The sequence below is a fragment of the Gigantopelta aegis genome, chromosome 9, assembly GCF_016097555.1.
Source record: "Gigantopelta aegis isolate Gae_Host chromosome 9, Gae_host_genome, whole genome shotgun sequence".
Taxonomy (NCBI): domain Eukaryota; kingdom Metazoa; phylum Mollusca; class Gastropoda; order Neomphalida; family Peltospiridae; genus Gigantopelta; species Gigantopelta aegis.
The window spans coordinates 69,845,723-69,870,172 of record NC_054707.1 but is presented as its reverse complement, the minus strand read 5'-3'; the positions used below and the strand labels follow the sequence as shown (position 1 = coordinate 69,870,172).

The window sequence follows — 24,450 nt, the reverse complement described above, 5'->3', positions numbered from 1 at the left end:
AGGCTCTGTTACGTCAACATCTCATAATTTATTATCTGCATGTTAACCTACTAATCTCAATACCGTACCAGGTGTATTTCAGCTGAAGTGGGGCGGGAGTTAGCTCAGTCGGTTGAGTGCTCACTTGAGGTACTTTTGTCGCAGGATCGAACCACCTCAGGGGATCCATACAGCTGATTGCTTTTTCTCGTTCCAACCAGTGCACCACAACTGTCTGTGGGAAAATGCATATAAAAGATCCCTTGCTGCATTAGAAAAAAAATGTAGCGGGTTTCCTCTGTCCAAATGTCAGAATTACCAAATGGTTGACATTCAATAGCCGATGATTAATTAATCAATGTGCTCTAGTGGTGTCGTTAAACAATTTTTTTTATAATTTTCAGCTGAAATATAAAGAGGACTTGTCAAACAAAGTCACCTGTAGTGTAGTGGTTAACCTGCTGGATATAAGGCTTGTAGGTACTGCGTTCGCACCTCGGTACCGGCTCCCATCCAGAAGAAGATTTAGCGACTCAATGGGCAGGTGCAAGGTCACTACACTGACTTACGTTTGATAACAACTAACCATTTAACCACTTTGTTGAGCAGACACCTCAGATAGCTGAGATGTGCCCAGGAAAGCGTGCTTGAATTTTAATTGGATATAAGCATCGAAAATAATTTCAAGTGAAACGAACAATGTCGTCAAAATTGAATGTAAATTAGGCATATAAAGAATACTACTCGATATTAATAACCAGTTTTTACATATTTCCAGATCACGTGTGTGGGGCGTGCAGTATACCACTCAACGTCAAACTGGGCTATGGCTGGAATCCAGGGAGAAAAATTCTCCAATGGTTCAAGAAAAAAATAAAAAATAAAACTAAAAATGAAGATATAACTTTTAAAATGGTAAAGTTTTTGTTTTGTTTTGTTTTGTTTTCTTTCTTTCCATTGATGGATGGTTGGATGGATTGATGGATGGGTGGATGGGTGGATGGATTGATGGATGGATGGATGGGTGGATGGGTGGATGGATTGATGGATGGATGGTTGGATGGATTGATGGATGGATGGATGGATGGGTTGATGGGTGGATGGACGAACAAACTATGAATGAATGAATGAACGAACAAAGAAAAGGTGAACGAACAAAAGAATCAATCAATCAATCAATCAGTCAAATGGTAGGTAGTGCCTTTAAAAATTGTTTCACATATCCAGATGATTTAGCATCATCATAATCATCATCATCATCATCATTATCCTCTTTTTCCTCCTTCTCCTCCTCCTCATGGATATACCTGTTTTGACTATTACCAGCTGTACGAGTCGAAGGAGACGACGTTTATCAAGGAGCTCTGCATTATCGTCACCAACATCAACGAGATGTCGGCCGAATACTGCCACGTGAAGACCTTCCCACACATGAAAATTGTAGAAGCAGTGCGCATGTCCATGTCTCTGCCAGGCATGTATGACTTAATGCAGTTCCGGTTTCAGATTAATTTTGTATTGTCATCATTATCATCATAACAATTACCAGTCTCATCAACATGATTATTACTATGATCACATTTATCTACGTCAACCATCATCGTCGTCGTCGTCGTCGTCGTCGTTACCACTGGCTTTCGGGTCCTGGCCTGGTGCTTATAATGCTTTTAGATTCTAGACTCGAGACTCTCATAGAGTCTGAGACGATAATGTCATGACAACGACATATAAGTTGTATGTGTGTGACATCATTAGAGATTGAGTCTGGACTCTAAATGTTTTATAAGCACGGGGTTTCTAGGTGTTTACCGGCCTCGGTGGCGTCGTGGTTAGGCCATCGGTCTACAGGCTGGTAGGTACTGGGTTCGGATCCCAGTCGAGGCATGGGATTTTTAATCCAGATACCGACTCCAAACCCTAAGTGAGTGCTCCGCAAAGCTCAGTGGTTAGGTGTAAACCACTTGCACCGACCAGTGATCCATAACTGGTTCAACAAAGGCCATGGTTTGTGCTATCCTGCCTGTGGGAAGCGCAAATAAAAGATCCCTTGCTGCTAATCGGAAACAGTAGCCCATGTAGTGGCGACAGCGGGTTTCCTCTCAAAATCTGTGTGGTCCTTAACCATATGTCTGACGCCTTCATCCGTAAATAAAATGTGTTGAGTGCGTCGTTAAATAAAACATTTCTTTTTCTGTTCTAGGTGTTTGATTAGTACCAGTCGATGGAACACTTATGCGTGTTACGCTTTATTGTCTGTGTTCATGTCTACTGGTACTAATCAAACACCTATAATCTGCAACCAGGAATCGAACGTCCGTGGTCGTCATTATGATCAGAGATTGACGAAATTAATGTCTCTGTAAGAGAATTTGACTTTTATTAACAGCTGTAAACTGATGATGCAATTGATTAGCTAATTACATTGTTTTGTGGATAGCAACTAGACATAACCACGTCATTAAAAAGTGGGACAGGCTAAGTTAAGTGTTCAAGGGTGTAAGGTTAGACTGAAGCCAGGTATTTCTTTCAAAGACATTCAGTTGGTTTCGTGGACAAACATTACCATATGTTTTTAGATTTCCCGGTGATATTGTCTATTTGAAGTTTGTTTAGTTTAGCGACAAATATTGCCTTTATTATCCTATATGTAGAGAAATGTATTTTAAAAATCTATTGTAACACATCGATGATCAGTTAGTTTCGTTTACCATTTTCTTGACGAAGTGTTGTAGTGGCCTTATGTATATTCCCCCTGGGTGAGACGTAGTCCAATGGTAAAACGCTCGCCTGATGCGCGGTCGATCTAGGATCGATTCCCGTCGGTGGGCCCATTCGGCTATTTCTCGTTCCAGCCAATGCACCAAGACTTGTATATCAAAGGCCGTAGTACGTGTTATCCTGTCTATGAGATGGTTCATATAAAAGAAGCCACTGCTACTGATGGAAAAATGTAGCGGGTTTCATCTCTTAGATTATATTATGTCAAAAAGTACCAAATGTTTGACATCCAATAGCCGATGATTAATAAATCAACGTGTGCTAGTGGTGTTGTTAAGCAAAACAAACTTTAACTTTGTGTAAATTCCCGTGCTATAATATGAAATACTTCGTTTGTTTTCAGGGGTCTACCAGGCTTTCCAGTACAAGCACAACGGTATAGTTGACATCAAGGTTGACGGTGGAATTTTATGCAACTACCCTATACATTGCTTCGACGGTAACCAATAGTGTTGTATGCACGAGAATGCATGTGTCTGTCTCTTTGTGTCTGGTGTAGCAAAGGCAGTGGTATATCTGTGGGATGGTGCATATAAAAGATCCCTTGCTACTAGTGGGAAAATATAGCGGGTTTCCTCTTATGACTACGTGTCAAAATTACCAAATGTCTGATATCCAGTAGCCTATGATTAATAAATCAATTTTGCTCTAGTAGTGTCGTTAAACAAAATAAACTTGTAACTATTCGTCGCTAATATACAACTTCCATTTAATATGTACCAAGATATTTTTAACCATCTGGGTAATAAAGAGTTGTTCCCTTTGTATTAGTGTAAACCTATATTAGCGGAGTTGTCTGTCATGTTGTATTTTCCAGGCTGGTGGCTATCCATGGAGGAAGGTAATAGTTTTATGGAACGACTACACCCGCTCAAAGAGCTGCCGGATTTTTACCAGCATAGCAAAAGATTCGGAGAGTTTGATAATAAAACTCTAGGCTTTGTCTTGGTAGGTGTTTTACCATTGAACATAAGATATAAATATAAAATAGACAAATCATTAAAAACATAAATATAAAACATGAAATAAAAGCTTTACAGAGACAGAAATATGTAAACTACTGGGTTCGTATCCCAGTACTGGCTTCAGCCTAGTTTAAATATACAGTTCAGCACGTAGATATAACGTCTGTACATGGATCTGTCTGTCTGCATGTCCTTCTGTCCTTTAAACAGGATTAAAATCAACTCAGCTAGAGTACATGTTCAGTCAATCTAAATAAAATCAGCTCCACTATTACATGTGGTTCTAATAGCAACCCGTTGGAGCTCATGTCTAGTTGACCTTTCATTCGACCAATCAAAACCTTACTTGCAAAATCATGCCAGTGATTTGAAAAGAATTTGAAAACATTCGGGATTATGCCGAGAGTATACGAAATGATTCGGGTGAATTACGAAGTATGCCGGTAACTAATTTCATTATAAAATTTTATATAGAATTCGTTTCAAGACGAAAAACAAACCGTGATGGTATAGCCATAAAATCTGTTTATACTAGTATACAATCCCGAGTTTATTGCTGCACTTTTCCCACTGTTTTTTAAATGTTGAAATAGAACAAGTTCGCCTATTGCATAAATAATATCGCCCGATATTTTTAGAATTTGTATGCTCCCGAATACCGCTATAAAAGGCGAAGTGTAATTGGTCGATATTTAAATTATTATTTATAGATGAAATGTTACCTGGACATGGGAGTCCACGCAATACTGTTAGATCTACTGGTAGACCAGTAGAGCTAATTTTAATCGGATTGATTTAATCTGTTTGTTTGTGTGTGTGTGTGTCTTCTTCAATCTCGCTGTCTTTATCTCTAACCATTTACCACAAGCTAGGTGTCAGTCTATTTATATTCATTAATAAAATAAAGTCCATGAACTGAATGCTTTAGCTGATAAAATATATGTTATATAATAATGTTGTTTCAAACTGTATTATCGTGATGTAATTTTCAGTTTTCCGAACATGAACAAGATGTTTTCCGTTTTGAACTTGAGAAAAGATTCTACATGCCTCTTGAAGATCTATCAGGAACTGTTTTATCCGAGTACGTCATAGTTGTTGATGTATTTTGTTTTTGTCGTCGTCGTCGTTTTTGTTGATGTTTGGGGGTTGTTTTTGTTATTGTGGGTGCTTTTCTTTTTTAATATCAGAATCCAGCAATATAGATTATAAAAGCCCGTTTGTGTTTAGTCTGGGGGTTGGGGTTTGTTTTTGGTGTTTTTTTACGGGGAGTGTTTTTATTTTGTTGTGCATACGATTTTAGGAAATTATAAGTAGTTGGGGTGGTTGAGCGTGCCGAAGGTGAGTTTTATTTCACAAATACATTAGCCCTAATCATTATACTACTGATCGAACTAACCATAAGCTCTACCCTCGAACAGACAACCAAGAAAGCTGATGTGTATGCCAGGCCAGGAACTGTGTTTAAAAAATCAAACTTTAGCAAAGTCTTCAGACGTTAACGGCAATACTATTTCTATGGGTGTTGTTCGGGTGGTATATTATCTGTGTATTTTCATAACCATGTTGGCAATGTACGTTAGGTTGACTTAATAGAATATCGTATGGTGTGAACGACCACAGTTAAAGGCCACACTACACGATACGATTGTCTCGTGCGAGAATGGACTAAGAAAAGCAATATACTTTTTGTTTTACTGTCAAAACCGTCATTCTTATTCTCGCTACGTTTACCTAAAATAAGATTATAATTATATGGGGAAAACAACTACCCAAGCATTACTATAGCATACACAATGCAAAATGCAATAGTAGCTTGTAAATACTTTTATTCTGAAATTAATATCATTATTTCAGTAAATATCATAAAAAAAAGGAAGAAGCAAGACGAGCAGAGAACGAACATGGAAAACTGGTTAAAGCAGTAGAACACTTTCTTCAAGTTAGTAGCTAGTCAAACTTATTTAAAATACTATGTTTAAATTAGTATGTCAACTAACATCTCACCCTCTCTCTCTCTCTCTCTCTCTCTCTCTCTCTCTCTCTCTCTCTCTCTCTCTCTCTCTCTCTCTCTCTCTCTCTCTCACTAATCACTAACCCACTGCCCTGAGCAAACAGCCTAGATAGCTGAAATGTGTGCCCAGGACGGCGTTCTTGAAAACCATAACTGGACAGAAGTACAAAAATAAGTACATTATACTATATGCAATTTTATCATCATAATAAAACTGGTAGTGAAAACACTCCGGGCTACCGCTAAGGTCGAGCCCTGATTGTTAGAAAATATATTCCACATTTCTTGCCAATGTTGTTTAAGTTCAGTATTTAAAATATAATAACGCCCACGTCGGACTTGTATTGTTGACATTGTTTACCTGATTTACTAGACTATAAGGCAATTAATGTTTCACAGCTGAAAAACGAAATTTACTGAATAGACTGAGTCGACATGAAATACGAATGCATTTTTACCGTCATGTGAAATATGTATATATAATCATGTTTGATACGATAAATATTGAAGAAAGAAAACATCGGTAAACAGACTTACGATCAGTATCAAATAAGAAATCTTAATATAAAACATAAAACAAATTTTATAATTAAACACATAAAACAATTATTTTTAAGAAATTGTGATTATGACATATTAATGAAAATTCGATATCACTGCAGAATTTTTTATATAAACATTTATTTTTAAAAATTGTTTACACTTAACTGGGGGATTGGAAGGCATTTGTTCTGAAATTTGTAAAGGTTTACTGATTAGGGGATTTGTCCTAAAATGTTTTAATAGTACGTAAAATACTTTGCACCGAATATATATCTTAATTCGAGGCCTTCTATTATACCACCTCAGTGTCGAGGCATGTACTGTATTATAATAGCGTCTTCAGAACTCGTTATTTACACAATGGTATTGTTTTAATATAATACTCATCTTATTTCTCGTTCTCAGTCTACCACATAGGACAGTACCTAACAATTCGCTACATTAAAAAGAGACTATTTTAATATAATACTCATCTTATTTCTCTTTCTCAGTCTACCACACAGGGCAGTACCTAACAATTCCCTACATTAGAAAAGAGACTATTTTAATATAATACTCATCTTATTTCTCTTTCTCATTCTACCACATAGGACAGTACCTAACAATTCGCTACATTAGAAAAGAGACTATTTTAATATAATACTCATCTTATTTCTCTTTCTCATTCTACCACATAGGACAGTACCTAACAATTCGCTACATTAGAAAAGAGACTATTTTAATATAAATACTCATCTTATTTCTCTTTCTCAGTCTACCACATAGGACAGTACCTAACAATTCGCTACATTAAAAAAGAGACTATTTTAATATAATACTCATCTTATTTCTCTTTCTCGGTCTACCACATAGGAGGGTACCTAACAATTCGCTACATTAAAAAAGAGACTATTTTAATATAATACTCATCTTATTTCTCTTTCTCAGTCTACCACATAGGACAGTACCTAACAATTCGCTACATTAGAAAAGAGACTATTTTAATATAAATACTCATCTTATTTCTCTTTCTCGGTCTACCACATAGGACAGTACCTAACAATTCGCTACATTAAAATAGAGACTATTTTAATATAATACTCATCTTATTTCTCTTTCTCGGTCTACCACATAGGACAGTACCTAACAATTCGCTACATTAAAAAAGAGACTATTTTAATATAATACTCATCTTATTTCTCTTTCTCGGTCTACCACATAGGACAGTACCTAACAATTCGCTACATTAAAAAAGAGACTATTTTAATATAATACTCATCTTATTTCTCTTTCTCGGTCTACCACATAGGACAGTACCTAACAATTCGCTACATTAAAAAAGAGACTATATTAATATAAATACTCATCTTATTTCTCTGTCTCAGTCTACCACATAGGACAGTACCTAACAATTCGCTACATTAAAAAAGAGACTATTTTAATATAATACTCATCTTATTTCTCTGTCTCAGTCTACCACATAGGACAGTACCTAACAATTCGCTACATTAAAAAAGAGACTATATTAATATAATACTCATCTTATTTCTCTTTCTCAGTCTACCACATAGGACAGTACCTAGCAATTCGCTACATTAAAAAAGAGACTATATTAATATAATACTCATCTTATTTCTCTTTCTCAGTCTACCACATAGGACAGTACCTAGCAATTCGCTACATTAAAAAAGAGACTATTTTAATATAATACTCATCTTATTTCTCTTTCTCAGTCTACCACATAGGACAGTACCTAACAATTCGCTACATTAAAAAAGAGACTATTTTAATATAATACTTATCTTATTTCTCTTTCTTAGTCTACCACATAGGACAGTACCTAACAATTCGCTACATTAAAAAAGAGACTATTTTAATATAAATACTCATCTTATTTCTCTTTCTCAGTCTACCACATAGGACAGTACCTAACAATTCCCTACATTAAAAAAGAGACTATTTTAATATAATACTCATCTTATTTCTCTTTCTCAGTCTACCACATAGGACAGTACCTAACAATTCGCTACATTAAAAAAGAGACTATATTAATATAAATACTCATCTTATTTCTCTGTCTCAGTCTACCACATAGGACAGTACCTAACAATTCGCTACATTAAAAAAGAGACTATTTTAATATAATACTCATCTTATTTCTCTTTCTCAGTTTACCACATAGGACAGTACCTAACAATTCGCTACATTAAAAAAGAGACTATTTTAATATAATACTCATCTTATTTCACTTTCTCAGTCTACCACATAGGACAGTACCTAACAATTCGCTACATTAAAAAAGAGACTATTTTAATATAATACTCATCTTATTTCTCTTTCTCAGTCTACCACATAGGACAGTACCTAACAATTCGCTACATTAAAAAAGAGACTATTTTAATATAAATACTCATCTTATTTCTCTTTCTCAGTTTACCACATAGGACAGTACCTAACAATTCGCAACATTAAAAAAGAGACTATATTAATATAATACTCATCTTATTTCTCTTTCTCAGTCTACCACATAGGACAGTACCTAGCAATTCGCTACATTAAAAAAGAGACTATTTTAATATAATACTCATCTTATTTCTCTTTCTCAGTCTACCACATAGGACAGTACCTAACAATTCGCTACATTAAAAAAGAGACTATATTAATATAAATACTCATCTTATTTCTCTTTCTCAGTCTACCACATAGGAGAGTACCTAACAATTCCCTACATTAAAAAAGAGACTATTTTAATATAAATACTCATATTATTTCTCTTTATCAGTCTACCACATAGGACAGTACCTAACAATTCGCTACATTAAAAAAGAGACTATATTAATATAATACTCATCTTATTTCTCTTTCTCAGTCTACCACATAGGACAGTACCTAACAATTCGCTACATTAAAAAAGAGACTATATTAATATAATACTCATCTTATTTCTCTTTCTCAGTCTACCACATAGGACAGTACCTAACAATTCGCTACATTAAAAAAGAGACTATATTAATATAAATACTCATCTTATTTCTCTTTCTCAGTCTACCACATAGGACAGTACCTAACAATTCGCTACATTAGAAAAGAGACTATTTTAATATAATACTCATCTTATTTCTCTTTCTCAGTCTACCACATAGGACAGTACCTAACAATTCGCTACATTAAAAAAGAGACTATTTTAATATAATACTCATCTTATTTCTCTTTCTCAGTCTACCACATAGGACAGTACCTAACAATTCGCTACATTAAAAAAGAGACTATTTTAATATAATACGTATCTTATTTCTCTTTCTTAGTCTACCACATAGGACAGTACCTAACAATTCGCTACATTAAAAAAGAGACTATTTTAATATAAATACTCATCTTATTTCTCTTTCTCAGTCTACCACATAGGACAGTACCAAACAATTCCCTACATTAAAAAAGAGACTATTTTAATATAATACTCATCTTATTTCTCTTTCTCAGTCTACCACATAGGACAGTACCTAACAATTCGCTATATTAAAAAAGAGACTATATTAATATAAATACTCATCTTATTTCTCTGTCTCAGTCTACCACATAGGACAGTACCTAACAATTCGCTACATTAAAAAAGAGACTATTTTAATATAATACTCATCTTATTTCTCTTTCTCAGTCTACCACATAGGACAGTACCTAACAATTCGCTACATTAAAAAAGAGACTATTTTAATATAATACTCATCTTATTTCACTTTCTCAGTCTACCACATAGGACAGTACCTAACAATTCGCTACATTAAAAAAGAGACTATTTTAATATAATACTCATCTTATTTCTCTTTCTCAGTCTACCACATAGGACAGTACCTAACAATTCGCTACATTAAAAAAGAGACTATTTTAATATAATACTCATCTTATTTCTCTTTCTCAGTCTACCACATAGGACAGTACCTAACAATTCGCTACATTAAAAAAGAGACTATATTAATATAATACTCATCTTATTTCTCTTTCTCAGTCTACCACATAGGACAGTACCTAACAATTCGCTACATTAAAAAAGAGACTATATTAATATAAATACTCATCTTATTTCTCTTTCTCAGTCTACCACATAGGACAGTACCTAACAATTCCCTACATTAAAAAAGAGACTATTTTAATATAAATACTCATCTTATTTCTCTTTCTCAGTCTACCACATAGGACAGTACCTAACAATTCGCTACATTAAAAAAGAGACTATATTAATATAATACTCATCTTATTTCTCTTTCTCAGTCTACCACATAGGACAGTACCTAACAATTCGCTACATTAAAAAAGAGACTATATTAATATAATACTCATCTTATTTCTCTTTCTCAGTCTACCACATAGGACAGTACCTAACAATTCGCTACATTAAAAAAGAGACTATATTAATATAATACTCATCTTATTTCTCTTTCTCAGTCTACCACATAGGACAGTACCTAACAATTCGCTACATTAAAAAGAGACTATTTTAATATAATACTCATCTTATTTCTCTTTCTCAGTCTACCACATAGGACAGTACCTAACAATTCGCTACATTAGAAAAGAGACTATTTTAATATAATACTCATCTTATTTCTCTTTCTCAGTCTACCACATAGGACAGTACCTAACAATTCGCTACATTAAAAAAGAGACTATTTTAATATAATACTCATCTTATTTCTCTTTCTCAGTCTACCACATAGGACAGTACCTAACAATTCGCTACATTAAAAAAGAGACTATTTTAATATAATACTATCTTATTTCTCTTTCTCAGTCTACCACATAGGACAGTACCTAACAATTCGCTACATTAAAAAAGAGACTATTTTAATATAAATACTCATCTTATTTCTCTTTCTCAGTCTACCACATAGGACAGTACCTAACAATTCGCTACATTAAAAAAGAGACTATATTAATATAATACTCATCTTATTTCTCTTTCTCAGTCTACCACATAGGACAGTACCTAACAATTCGCTACATTAAAAAAGAGACTATATTAATATAATACTCATCTTATTTCTCTGTCTCAGTCTACCACATAGGACAGTACCTAACAATTCGCTACATTAAAAAAGAGACTATTTTAATATAATACTCATCTTATTTCTCTTTCTCAGTCTACCACATAGGACAGTACCTAACAATTCGCTACATTAAAAAAGAGACTATTTTAATATAATACTCATCTTATTTCTCTTTCTCAGTCTACCACATAGGACAGTACCTAACAATTCGCTACATTAAAAAAGAGACTATTTTAATATAATACTCATCTTATTTCTCTTTCTCAGTCTACCACATAGGACAGTACCTAACAATTCGCTACATTAAAAAAGAGACTATATTAATATAATACTCATCTTATTTCTCTTTCTCAGTCTACCACATAGGACAGTACCTAACAATTCGCTACATTAAAAAAGAGACTATTTTAATATAATACTCATCTTATTTCTCTTTCTCAGTCTACCACATAGGACAGTACCTAACAATTCGCTACATTAAAAAAGAGACTATTTTAATATAATACTCATCTTATTTCTCTTTCTCAGTCTACCACATAGGACAGTACCTAACAATTCGCTACATTAAAAAAGAGACTATTTTAATATAATACTCATCTTATTTCTCTTTCTCAGTCTACCACATAGGACAGTACCTAACAATTCGCTACATTAAAAAAGAGACTATATTAATATAAATACTCATCTTATTTCTCTTTCTCAGTCTACCACATAGGACAGTACCTAACAATTACCTACATTAAAAAAGAGACATACCATCTTATTTCTCTTTCTCAGTCTACCACATAGGACAGTACCTAACAATTCGCTACATTAAAAAAGAGACTATTTTAATATAATACTCATCTTATTTCTCTTTCTCAGTCTACCACATAGGACAGTACCTAACAATTCGCTACATTAAAAAAGAGACTATTTTAATATAATACTCATCTTATTTCTCTTTCTCAGTCTACCACATAGGACAGTACCTAACAATTCGCTACATTAAAAAAGAGACTATTTTAATATAATACTCATCTTATTTCTCTTTCTCAGTCTACCACATAGGACAGTACCTAACAATTCGCTACATTAAAAAAGAGACTATTTTAATATAATACTCATCTTATTTCTCTTTCTCAGTCTACCACATAGGACAGTACCTAACAATTCGCTACATTAAAAAAGAGACTATATTAATATAATACTCATCTTATTTCTCTTTCTCAGTCTACCACATAGGACAGTACCTAACAATTCGCTACATTAAAAAAGAGACTATTTTAATATAATACTCATCTTATTTCTCTTTCTCAGTCTACCACATAGGACAGTACCTAACAATTCGCTACATTAAAAAAGAGACTATTTTAATATAATACTTATCTTATTTCTCTTTCTTAGTCTACCACATAGGAGAGTACCTAACAATTCGCTACATTAAAAAAGAGACTATATTTATATAATACTCGTCTTATTTCTCTTTCTCAGTCTACCACATAGGACAGTACCTAACAATTCGCTACATTAGAAAAGAGACTATTTTAATATAATACTCATCTTATTTCTCTTTCTCCGTCTACCACATAGGACAGTACCTAACAATTCGCTACATTAAAAAAGAGACTATTTTAATATAAATACTCATCTTATTTCTCTTTCTCAGTCTACCACATAGGACAGTACCTAACAATTCCCTACATTAAAAAAGAGACTATTTTAATATAATACTCATCTTATTTCTCTTTCTCAGTCTACCACATAGGACAGTACCTAACAATTCGCTACATTAAAAAAGAGACTATTTTAATATAATACTCATCTTATTTTCTCTTTCTCAGTCTACCACATAGGACAGTACCTAACAATTCGCTACATTAAAAAAGAGACTATTTTAATATAAATACTCATCTTATTTCTCTTTCTCAGTCTACCACATAGGACAGTACCTAACAATTCGCTACATTAAAAAAAGAGACTATATTAATATAATACTCATCTTATTTCTCTTTCTCAGTCTACCACATAGGACAGTACCTAGCAATTCGCTACATTAAAAAATAGACTATTTTAATATAATACTCATCTTATTTCTCTTTCTCAGTCTACCACATAGGACAGTACCTAACAATTCGCTACATTAAAAAAGAGACTATATTAATATAAATACTCATCTTATTTCTCTTTCTCAGTCTACCACATAGGAGAGTACCTAACAATTCCCTACATTAAAAAAGAGACTATTTTAATATAAATACTCATATTATTTCTCTTTCTCAGTCTACCACATAGGACAGTACCTAACAATTCGCTACATTAAAAAAGAGACTATATTAATATAAATACTCATCTTATTTCTCTTTCTCAGTCTACCACATAGGACAGTACCTAACAATTCGCTACATTAAAAAAGAGACTATATTAATATAATACTCATCTTATTTCTCTTTCTCAGTCTACCACATAGGACAGTACCTAACAATTCGCTACATTAAAAAAGAGACTATTTTAATATAATACTCATCTTATTTCTCTTTCTCAGTCTACCACATAGGACAGTACCTAACAATTCGCTACATTAAAAAAGAGACTATTTTAATATAATACTCATCTTATTTCTCTTTCTCAGTCTACCACATAGGACAGTACCTAACAATTCGCTACATTAGAAAAGAGACTATATTAATATAAATACTCATCTTATTTCTCTTTCTCAGTCTACCACATAGGACAGTACCTAACAATTCGCTACATTAGAAAAGAGACTATTTTAATATAATACTCATCTTATTTCTCTTTCTCAGTCTACCACATAGGACAGTACCTAACAATTCGCTACATTAAAAAAGAGACTATATTAATATAAATACTCATCTTATTTCTCTTTCTCAGTCTACCACATAGGACAGTACCTAACAATTCGCTACATTAAAAAAGAGACTATTTTAATATAATACTCATCTTATTTCTCTTTCTCAGTCTACCACATAGGACAGTACCTAACAATTCGCTACATTAAAAAAGAGACTATTTTAATATAATACTTATCTTATTTCTCTTTCTTAGTCTACCACATAGGACAGTACCTAACAATTCGCTACATTAAAAAAGAGACTATTTTAATATAAATACTCATCTTATTTCTCTTTCTCAGTCTACCACATAGGACAGTACGTAACAATTCCCTACATTAAAAAAGAGACTATTTTAATATAATACTCATCTTATTTCTCTTTCTCAGTCTACCACATAGGACAGTACCTAACAATTCGCTACATTAAAAAAGAGACTATTTTAATATAATACTCATCTTATTTTCTCTTTCTCAGTCTACCACATAGGACAGTACCTAACAATTCGCTACATTAAAAAAGAGACTATATTAATATAAATACTCATCTTATTTCTCTGTCTCAGTCTACCACATAGGACAGTACCTAACAATTCGCTACATTAAAAAAGAGACTATTTTAATATAATACTCATCTTATTTCTCTTTCTCAGTCTACCACATAGGACAGTACCTAACAATTCGCTACATTAAAAAAGAGACTATTTTAATATAATACTCATCTTATTTCTCTTTCTCAGTCTACCACATAGGACAGTACCTAACAATTCGCTACATTAAAAAAGAGACTATTTTAATATAATACTCATCTTATTTCACTTTCTCAGTGTAATATAAATATATGTGACTTTGGTTTTCACTAGGGCGAGACGTAGTCCAGTGGTAATGCACTCGCTTGAAGCGCGGTCGGTTCAGGATCGACCGCCATCGGTGGTCCCATTTGGCTATTTCTTGTTCAGCCAGTGCACCACGATTGGTACATCAAAGCCCATGGTGTGTGCTATCCTGTCTATAGGATGGTGCATATAAAATATCCTTTGCTACTAATGGAAACATGTAGCGGCTTTCCTCCATAAGACAATGTCAGAACTATATCAAGTAGCCAGTGATTAAATAAATCAATGTGCTCTAGTGGTATCGTTAACTTTAATTTTAACTTTAACCTTTGTCTTTCAGTCAGTACGAAAACACAACAGTGATGAAGATCGAAGCACGATAGTGAAAACCGAACTTATCAATGCACTGGACGACGTGAGTACATACCACCAAATCTATTTCCATAGACGAAAATGTTAACTCGAGGATAACGCTGCTACCTGCAACCTTTCAATCAACGTTGTAGGCTACACCGTTGACTAGATCGAATACTTCCATCATTGTACACTAGTCCAGTAAAAATATGACTGAACCTAGAACAAACTGCAACAGAATGTGTTTTTGTTTTATATTGTTAAGATCACCCCACTGAAGATTATATCCAAAATCTATCCAAATCTGACACCGGAAAAAGTGCAAATTAGCATAAATCCAATATGGCCGCCAACACCAACTTTGAGGCTTTATAATAAACGGGGGATTTTAGACCCCCATAACTCTGTTATGAGTAGATTGAAATATGATACCAAGGAATCAAACTACTAGTACTTCTGTTCATGAAATAAAATGTTCTCTAATAACTGTAAAGTTTGTAAATGGTTGCAATTTCTGACTTGTGTGGGCATACCATAATAATGTGCAATTTATCATGATGTTTACGAATGACCAAGAAATAATTTCTTGTAAACATTTGAGTTTTCCTTTAATAACTTTAAATATATACATTGTGTAATACATGAACAACACAGGGGCGTAGCTAGAATTGTTTTAGGGGTGAAAGACACATGGGGAACCGGGGGCATGCCCCCTGGAAATTTTGAAATCTAGAGGCTCTCAAGTACCATTTTGCAGTCATTTCAGGGAGGTTACATACTTAATACTTTAAAAATTGGGGATGTTGGCTCCTAGACCCCCCCCCCCCCCACATACACACATACACACACACACTAGCTATGCTGTTTTGTATTGTGGTTTGTTGTTGTTTTGTGTATTTTGTCTTCTTCGTTTTTAGTGAGTATATATCGACTAACCATAGCCATGCTCGGGTCTAAGATATTTCAAGGAGGGAAGGGGAAGCAAAATTAATGTATATAGTTGGGTGGCTTTCATAAACAAGACGTCTCACCTAATACGAAGCAAAATTAACACTTTACCAATGTGCTGGGGTGTTGTTAAATAAACATTCCTTTCCTTAGATTTTAGTTTATAAAGAAATCGAGTTTCGTTTTAAATTTTAGTTTATTTTCGTGTTTATTGAACTGTCGAAAGTTATGAGACAGCTTGTTTTGGGTTTGAATATTGCATTGTGACCAAAAATATTCATTAATTTATTTTGTGAAAGGAAAATATTATAACTTTAATTATATGCAGAAAATAAGCCTGCCCGTTGGGTTATCACGTTCCCAGGCACGGCCAGGTACGATCTCAGTCAGCAACACAACGCAGTTTTTATTTTATTTACTTAATTATGTCAGAATTATATATATATATACATGTAGAAATAGCGAAATATGGCACTTCTGGCGGACTATGTGAATGAATCGTAAAGTAATCTGCCCTGGACACAGAGTTCAACTATCCGGATTGTCCAACACGGGGTTCAGCTTTTGTAATTAGTGGTGCCGAAATAGAAATTGATAGAGTGGCCTTACACGTACCCAGTGATCTGATAAAATTCACTCAGTACCTACCAGCCAGTACGCTTCAGAGGCCGGTTTGTTTTTTCGAATCTAATGCACATGTGTGTTTGTGTGTGATTTATGTTTCAGAAAGAAGCTTTCCCCACGTCAGATAGACAGTTAATATTCGGTGACGTCGACAATGGCCTTATTATGCAATACTTAGACCTGAATGATGACGGAAAGGTTGGTATTCCGTGATATCAATGAGTGAGTTATGGATGGATGACTGAGTGTGAGTGAGTGAATGAGTGAGCGAGTGAGTGAGTACGTGAGTGAGTGAGTGAGTGAGTGAGTATATATAAAATATCCCTTCCTTCTGTTTGTTAGTGTATGTGACGATACCGGGTTCCATCTATCCGTATCTTGAACAAGTCTCGCAATAACTATTTGTTAGACATCAAGTTAATATCCTAATTTAAAACATACTGAGTTGTCATCAAATATTTTTCCTTTTTTTGTGTTTAGATTGACTACCATGAACTGGTGGCGTTTGTAGAGGAGGCTGGGGTGCAGATTCGATCCCGAGTCCTGGGGTACCAGAGAAAGGATGTGAACGGAGTATTGGATTTTATGTCAAGCTTGATTTCTACAGTAATTGCTAACGCGAAGAAGGCAGGCTTTAAGGTAAGTAGTTCATTAATTTTCACTTATTTTTATACTTGTATCAATCTCGGCTACGTGGACTGCCTGTTTAGGACAGACGTTAATGATTAAGGCCACACCACACGATACGTGTGCCTAGAACGATAATAGCCGATTGTTCCAAGACAATATTATGATTCCATCGTTGCTATGCAATCGGCTATTATGGAACGAGAAAGGAAAGTAGTGTGTATACAGTGAAATCAAGACATTTTAAACTGTGGATAACATATAATATCTGTTACATGGATTAAGAGAGCGAGAGAAAACCTTAACATCTGCTGGTTCCCCAAAGACCATTCACACCAATTACAGAGAATATTTTGGTTTTCAAAACAACGCCATTCAAATAGCATTACGTTAAAGTCTGGACTTTATTAAAGTCTAGACTTTAAGTTTTATAAGTACGGGCCCTGGGGACCATTTCACTAACATCGTAAGTTTACGTCTGCTACTAGCAGTTATACTGGTCGACACGTGTTTGGCGTCTATTTCACGCAGAAAATTAGACATCATTACGGAAGCTGGAGTGTTTTAAGGACAAAAGAAAACGAAATATGTGTTCTTCAGACTATATTTGTTGAATTATAATAGAAATAAGAATTACGGTTTAGTCGTAGATTTATGTTTACGTGCAAAACTAGGCTTATGATGTTTTGTGAAATTAGGCCCTGGCCTGGTGCTTATAAAACTTTTAGAGTCTAGACTCGAGACCCTACTAGAGTCTGAGACATGAACGTCATGGCAACGCCATACAAATTGTATGTGTGTGACGTCATTAGAGATTGAGTCTGGTCTCTAAAAGTTTTATAAGTACGGGCCCTGAGCCTCGTTCCACGAAATCAGCACTAAGATCTCGTTAAGTGCATAACTACCGTATGCCGTTGAGATGATCATAGTACTAAGATCGCTTCATGGTACGGGGCCCAGGTCATCACCTAGGTGCAGCCAGTCGTATGTCTTGGTTATCACATGTATATGTGTTATCAAAAATAAGGAACGGTGTTCTCACCAACGGGTGTGTAAGAAAAGAGGTCCTTTTATATGCATTTTCTCAGAAACAGAGACGAGATAAAAGTTCTCTACTATCTTTACGCTTGCACATTTTGTTGGCGTAGATACAGTGTTATCGGGGTTATCATAATTAAAGACTATTAAAGTCTTTAACGGTCACATGCCACTTTCCAGATATGACGCATATATCCTGATGTTAAACTCCATTTTAACCGTGTACATACCTTTTTCATGTTTTGGTGAAAATATTGCACATATCGTTTGGACACATAACTGACTTGACATCTATAGGACGTGTTCTTTGCGGGTACGCCGTGATATGCTCGCCTTTTGCGAACACCTGCACCACGTTCAGCCAGCTAACGTTTCGATGATGTTCCCGAGCTATTTTGAATGGTTCACGAATCGGAAATTCGGTTTACTGTGTAGCGTAAAAACCAGTTTCGTGAACGTTAGCGACAAGCGGTTGACTAAATTTACCTCTTCCCCACGTTGTTCGCTAACGTCCGCGAACGTTCGCGAACTATTTGACTGGTTTCCGAAGTGGACATTTGGTTTACCGTGAAGCGCATAAACCAGTTTAGTCGACGTTTTTTCTGCTCGGTCTAGTTCAACTCGGCCCTGGTTTGTGTCCACCCAGATGGATCAGGTACACGTTCGCTAGACGGGTTTATGCGTTTCACGGTCAATCAAATGACCGCATCTAGGACCAGTTAAACACTTCGCGAACGTTAGCGTCACTCATTGTCGCTGAACACAGACAGGGCTTGGCAGTGATCCACGACTGCAAGCTATCACAGCTATCTAAATAGTCCTTAAAGTTTTGTCTTGTGTAAGTTTAGACAGGTAAACGAGTTTTAGGAGTGGCAGTCCTCCTATAAACGACACCCCCGGACTGCGATTCATAGATCCAGTCACAGCCTTGTCCTCTTGAGACACGATTTACAACATGCTGCCTGTTTTATTGTTCAGATTTTTTTAGCCTGTACTGGGACACGAACCCAGCATACACCTGATTACACCGGAGGCATGTCCAGGATGGCGAGCGATCGCGACGGCTCACTAGACTGGTTTCTGCGTCTAGTGTTAAATGAATGTGCTATGATAATAAGTCAATATGTAACATAAAACTGTTCGCCAGCAGCGCTCTGTCTCCTGAACACGTCACTTACTTACAATTGGGCCGCGTCCCGATTTACAAGTGGTCTTCATCCCGATTTACAACTGGGGTATGGTAGGATATCAGTTGGACATTGTTTCCTCCCTTGCTGTTAATCCTGCGCAATCGTGTGTGCTTGTGTGCTTTTGTGTTTGTTCTGCAAGAGGAAAAGAATGCGTATTACGTAAGTCAGTATCACAACTTAATACGAGCGGAAGTTTTTCCTGTTTATTTTTCGATACCTACGCACGTTTTAACTGTGGGATGTTTGTGTAACGACACCACCACACGTTGTGAACTGTGGCCATCTTGTGCCCAATAGACAGCTAATTCGACGCTAGGGCTAGATTATAACCGAAGAAAAACTGAATGCTTAATCACACCTCACAAAAAGTTTGTTTTGTTTAACGACACCACCAGAGCACATTTATTAATTAATCATCGGCTATTGGATGTCAAACATTTGGTCATTCTGACACGTAGTCATCAGAGGAAACCTGCTATATTTTTCCTAATGCAGCAAGTGATCTTTTATATGCACTTTCCTACATACAGGAAAGCACATTACACGGTCTTTGACCAAATCTCACCTCAAAGTAAAAAAAAAACAACACAAAAAACAACATCAATTGTCTATTATCTAACCTCACCGTGGTGCAGGGGTGTAACATTCTCTTTGAGAATGGCCAATACAGCACAAAATTGAAGTTTTGAGTAAAATTCAGTATCCGTAAAATTCTGTGATATTTTTGTGTTTTTTTGCACAGTTCTTTACACTGTTTTTGTTTAAGTCTTGAATTTTTATATTGATGTTGATCATCACATTATTTATTTGCATTACCATAGTTTGACACCCAATAGCCGATGTATTTTTCGTGCTGGGGTGTCGTTAAACATTCATTCATTCATTCATTTATTCATTTATGCGAGATACAAAAAAGCCGAAGTCGATAATATCACTGCAAATAAACCAGAAAAGAAAGGGATATGTCAACTCTCAAGGAGTGGACACGTCCCCTTATGTCATACCCCTAGATTCGCACTTGTTTTGTTCTCCTTTTTTACATATGTTCACGCACACATACACAGCCGAATCTTATTATGTGTTAAAGGGAGGGTAAACTCAAATAAGAGCCTTATGTGTTGGAAAGATGCATACCCAGACCACCAATACATACTGACACTTTAACAAATGAAAAACGCGTAATTTTAGAATTAATAAAAAAAAACACGATTATTCCTTCAACCATTTTGTTTCGTTTTTGTGACGTCTGGTGGTATAGCTTGGGGCGAAGTGACGTCAGCTCCGTCCAACCCTTCTTAAGCACAGTGTAAACAAACGCTCTAATTTACGACAAGGCGCTTCGCTTCCATCAACCTGACTTGTAAAACAACATAAATGACTTGATAGTATAATAAACTATTTAACTAAATATATTTCAATTTGCATCAATAGAACGAAATGGAGTTATAGTATTTTTCTCTTTAAAAAAAACAAAGAAAAAATATTTATTATTAGGCCTATTGGTAGGGTACGTTCGAGCAAAACCGACCACTCACGATACCCAAGTAATAATTTTCTTTTCTTCGAGACTACGTAATTGGTCAGTTTTGTGATTTTAGATGGGAAAGTCTACTTAATCAAGGGTTTTACAGAATTTCCTACAGTAATAAAGCGATAATGTCCATTACGATTTGAGGGGCGTCCGCGCGGCTAACAGACAATACCTTGTGATCTTAATAAAAGAGGCACGTCTTTTTAGTGTGTCTAGACACAGTGTCTTGGGACCGTCTAAATATACACCTGCCAATCAGGAACCACAGGTACAGGCCACGGAAAGAAAATACCAATTAACCAAGAACACACTCCGATTATTATTTCAGTACGTGGGTTAATTTATGTACAAAACAAGTATATATTACTTTTCAATACAAAATAAGCCACCATTGTCAAAGTGTTGAAATAACTGTATTATGTTGGCGGCTTACTGTGATGGATATTATTACAGAATATTGCGATGCATCTGCAAAAAATCAGGTGTGTTTTGTTTCTTCAGTTCGAAGGCTAATTCCTGACGTGACACGTTAGGTATTACGTAACCACCAGCTCGCCAGAGGGCGTATTCACTGGGATGCGCCCGTTATATATAATAGTCGTCACATTTAAGCGTTTTATTAATTAACTATACGATTATACTTGTTGATATTAAACAATAATGTGCGTTATATATCGTTGAATGTGCATACAGGCCAAATGCCTTAATTGTCCCTTCCTTTAAGATGTGTACATTAACAATACTTAATGACTCTTTTTTTCTCAGAAATCTGACCTTGTTCGTACGGTGGCCATCAACACTGGTCATGTCTGCACGTTTGATTTCGTGTTAGAGGATGAAGACAGAGCGTTTGTTGTAGAAGTGTGTAGCTTTAAAAATATATTAGTTCTGTTTCGTATCATATTCTTATTTTTACTTCTCCATTATCATCTTTCTTCTTAGGGGCGGGATCTAGCCCAGTGCTAAAGCGCTCACCTGCTGCACGGTCGGTCTAGGATCCATCCCTGTCGGTGGGCCCATTGGCTATTTCTCGTTCCAGCCAGTGCACTACGACTGGTATATCAAACATTTATCATCCAATGGCCGATGGTTAATAAATCAATGTGCTCTAGTGGTATCTTTAAACAAAACAAACGTTAAATTGTTTTAACTTTCTTCTTAGTATTTCTCCTCTTTCCTCCACTCCTCTTCCTGTCTCATTCTCACCTTCTTACTCGTCGTTTTTTTCCTAATCCTTATTCACTTCCTTCTCCTCCTTCTCTTCCTCCTCTTCTTTCTCCTCCAACTCTTTTTTCTCCTCATCTTTCTTTCTCCTCCACTTCCTTCTTCTCTCTCCTCATCTCTCTCCTCCTCCTCTTCCTCCTTCTCGTCTCTCTCCTCCTTCGTTTCTCTCCTCCTCCTTCTCTTTCTCCTATTCTTGCTCCTCTTCCTCTCCTCCTGCTCTTCCTCCTCCTTCTACTCGTTTTCCTCCTCTTCTTTCTCCTCCTCTTTCTCCTTCTCCTGCTATCGCTTCCTATTCTTTCTCTTGTTCCTTCTCCTCCTCTTCCTTCTCGTCCTTCTCCTTTTCCTTCTCATCATCATCATCATATTTACTACCCAATATATCTTTCTTATTATGTTTCTTCTGCCTCTTACTAATATCACATTTTTCGTCATCTTCAACATTATTATGCAGTCAAATAATTATAATTATTGTAGAAGAGTAATCATAAAAAAAATGTATTATTACATATCATGATGGTAGTAGCAGTAGTACTGGTAGTTGAAGTTATTGTAATTGTTGATTTTGTTGTTGCTGTTGTTGGTGTAGAAGTATTTTCATATTTGTCCATAGACTACTGTAATATACTAGAAATTATATTTTATTACCACAAACTGCTATTTAATTCAGGCACTGATCCTGGATTTCTTAATGGAGGGGGCCCAAATATATATTATTTAACCACAAATGGAGCCCCCGCCTGAATCCGTGCCTGAAGTTCCTACAAAATATCATTTCTGTCAGACGCAGTATCAGAGAACACGCAGAACCATTCCAAATAAACATGTTTGTATTTCCCATATACATGTACATAATTGAGAATTTCTCTGTGTTTCAGACTCTATATCAGTATCTATCTCTTTAACATCTCGATCAGCCGTTTCATTTAAATGTTATGTTTCTTCATTTCCGTTTATTTTCAGAGAGGCAGACAAGCTACGTTAACCTTCTTGAAGTACTACGTTGTAAATAATAAACTGCCAAAGAAAACATCACGAGATCGTCCAACAACAAATACTCGACTATAGGGAAACTTGTGTTCAGAGTCTTACCTGGCGGAGAAAGCAGTTGTCTCTCCCTTAGAAAAAAAATACCAAGGGTTTCCTTTTTGTAATCTATTTGGAGAAGAGCTTATATTTTTCTACGCTGGATCTGTTTCTGGGGTGGGTTTTTTTTGGTTGTTGGTATTTTTTAAACAATGCATCCAGGTATTTTAGGCCAGATACGGTCTTGGAGTCTTATTCAAAAGCTAACTTAATATCTTTTAAGCAACATCGAATTGTCTTTTGCACTGCACTGCGAGATCTTAAAGGTTGCTAGAGTTTAGGGAATAAGGCCCCTGGTGTTTAGCAGTCACCTGGCGAAGTCATCAGAGGTGTGTCCACGGTAGTCATGCTTGGAACAGTTTCCTGATGGAAGTAAGCCAAAAATGTCTCATACCCATACCCACGCAGTCACTAATGGCAGAACCAAAAGGTGGAATTTCAGACAGTTGGTCAGTGTGGAATGTATTGGTCGGGCAGAATAAGGGTTATATCTTGAACTAGGGTACATACAATGTTTTATGGTGGTGTTTATGTCATTTAGGGTTTCCTGATGGTTACATGGTGTTGGAATATAGTAAGGCTGCCTCTTAAACCATGTTGCCAGTTAAACTGGGTGGCTCTACATTCGTGTGTTCACATATTTACTAAACCTGTCAAGTACATCAGGACCTGCTGTGAAGGACATCCGGGAGAAAGAACTACTTGTCCATGAAGGACACTCTAGATATTCTCTTTGTCTTGCGTGTACAACTGCGTGTATTTATTTCTGTTATAAAGAGAACATTCACTACATAAAGCAGTTGTTTGGCTTGTTTGACTGTGTGTTGAGATTTCAAGATGATGAATAAATTAACGAAAAGAA

At 35.5% G+C, this 24,450-nt stretch overlaps 1 protein-coding gene across 6 annotated transcripts in view; it reads left to right on the top strand.

The window, feature by feature from the left end:
• Nucleotides 1–24,450, top strand: part of LOC121380415 — a 40,886-nt gene extending 16,436 nt beyond the window's left edge. For all 6 annotated transcript variants that reach the window (XM_041509221.1, XM_041509219.1, XM_041509218.1 and 3 more), the window contains 11 exons: nt 758–894; nt 1,306–1,453; nt 3,101–3,196; nt 3,575–3,705; nt 4,715–4,806; nt 5,580–5,664; nt 15,310–15,384; nt 16,998–17,093; nt 17,376–17,534; nt 22,047–22,142; nt 23,466–24,450. In XM_041509221.1, coding sequence (XP_041365155.1) covers nt 758–894; nt 1,306–1,453; nt 3,101–3,196; nt 3,575–3,705; nt 4,715–4,806; nt 5,580–5,664; nt 15,310–15,384; nt 16,998–17,093; nt 17,376–17,534; nt 22,047–22,142; nt 23,466–23,570 — 1,220 coding nt within the window. In that variant the 3' untranslated portion in view covers nt 23,571–24,450. The remainder of the gene's footprint in view (nt 1–757; nt 895–1,305; nt 1,454–3,100; nt 3,197–3,574; nt 3,706–4,714; nt 4,807–5,579; nt 5,665–15,309; nt 15,385–16,997; nt 17,094–17,375; nt 17,535–22,046; nt 22,143–23,465) is intronic.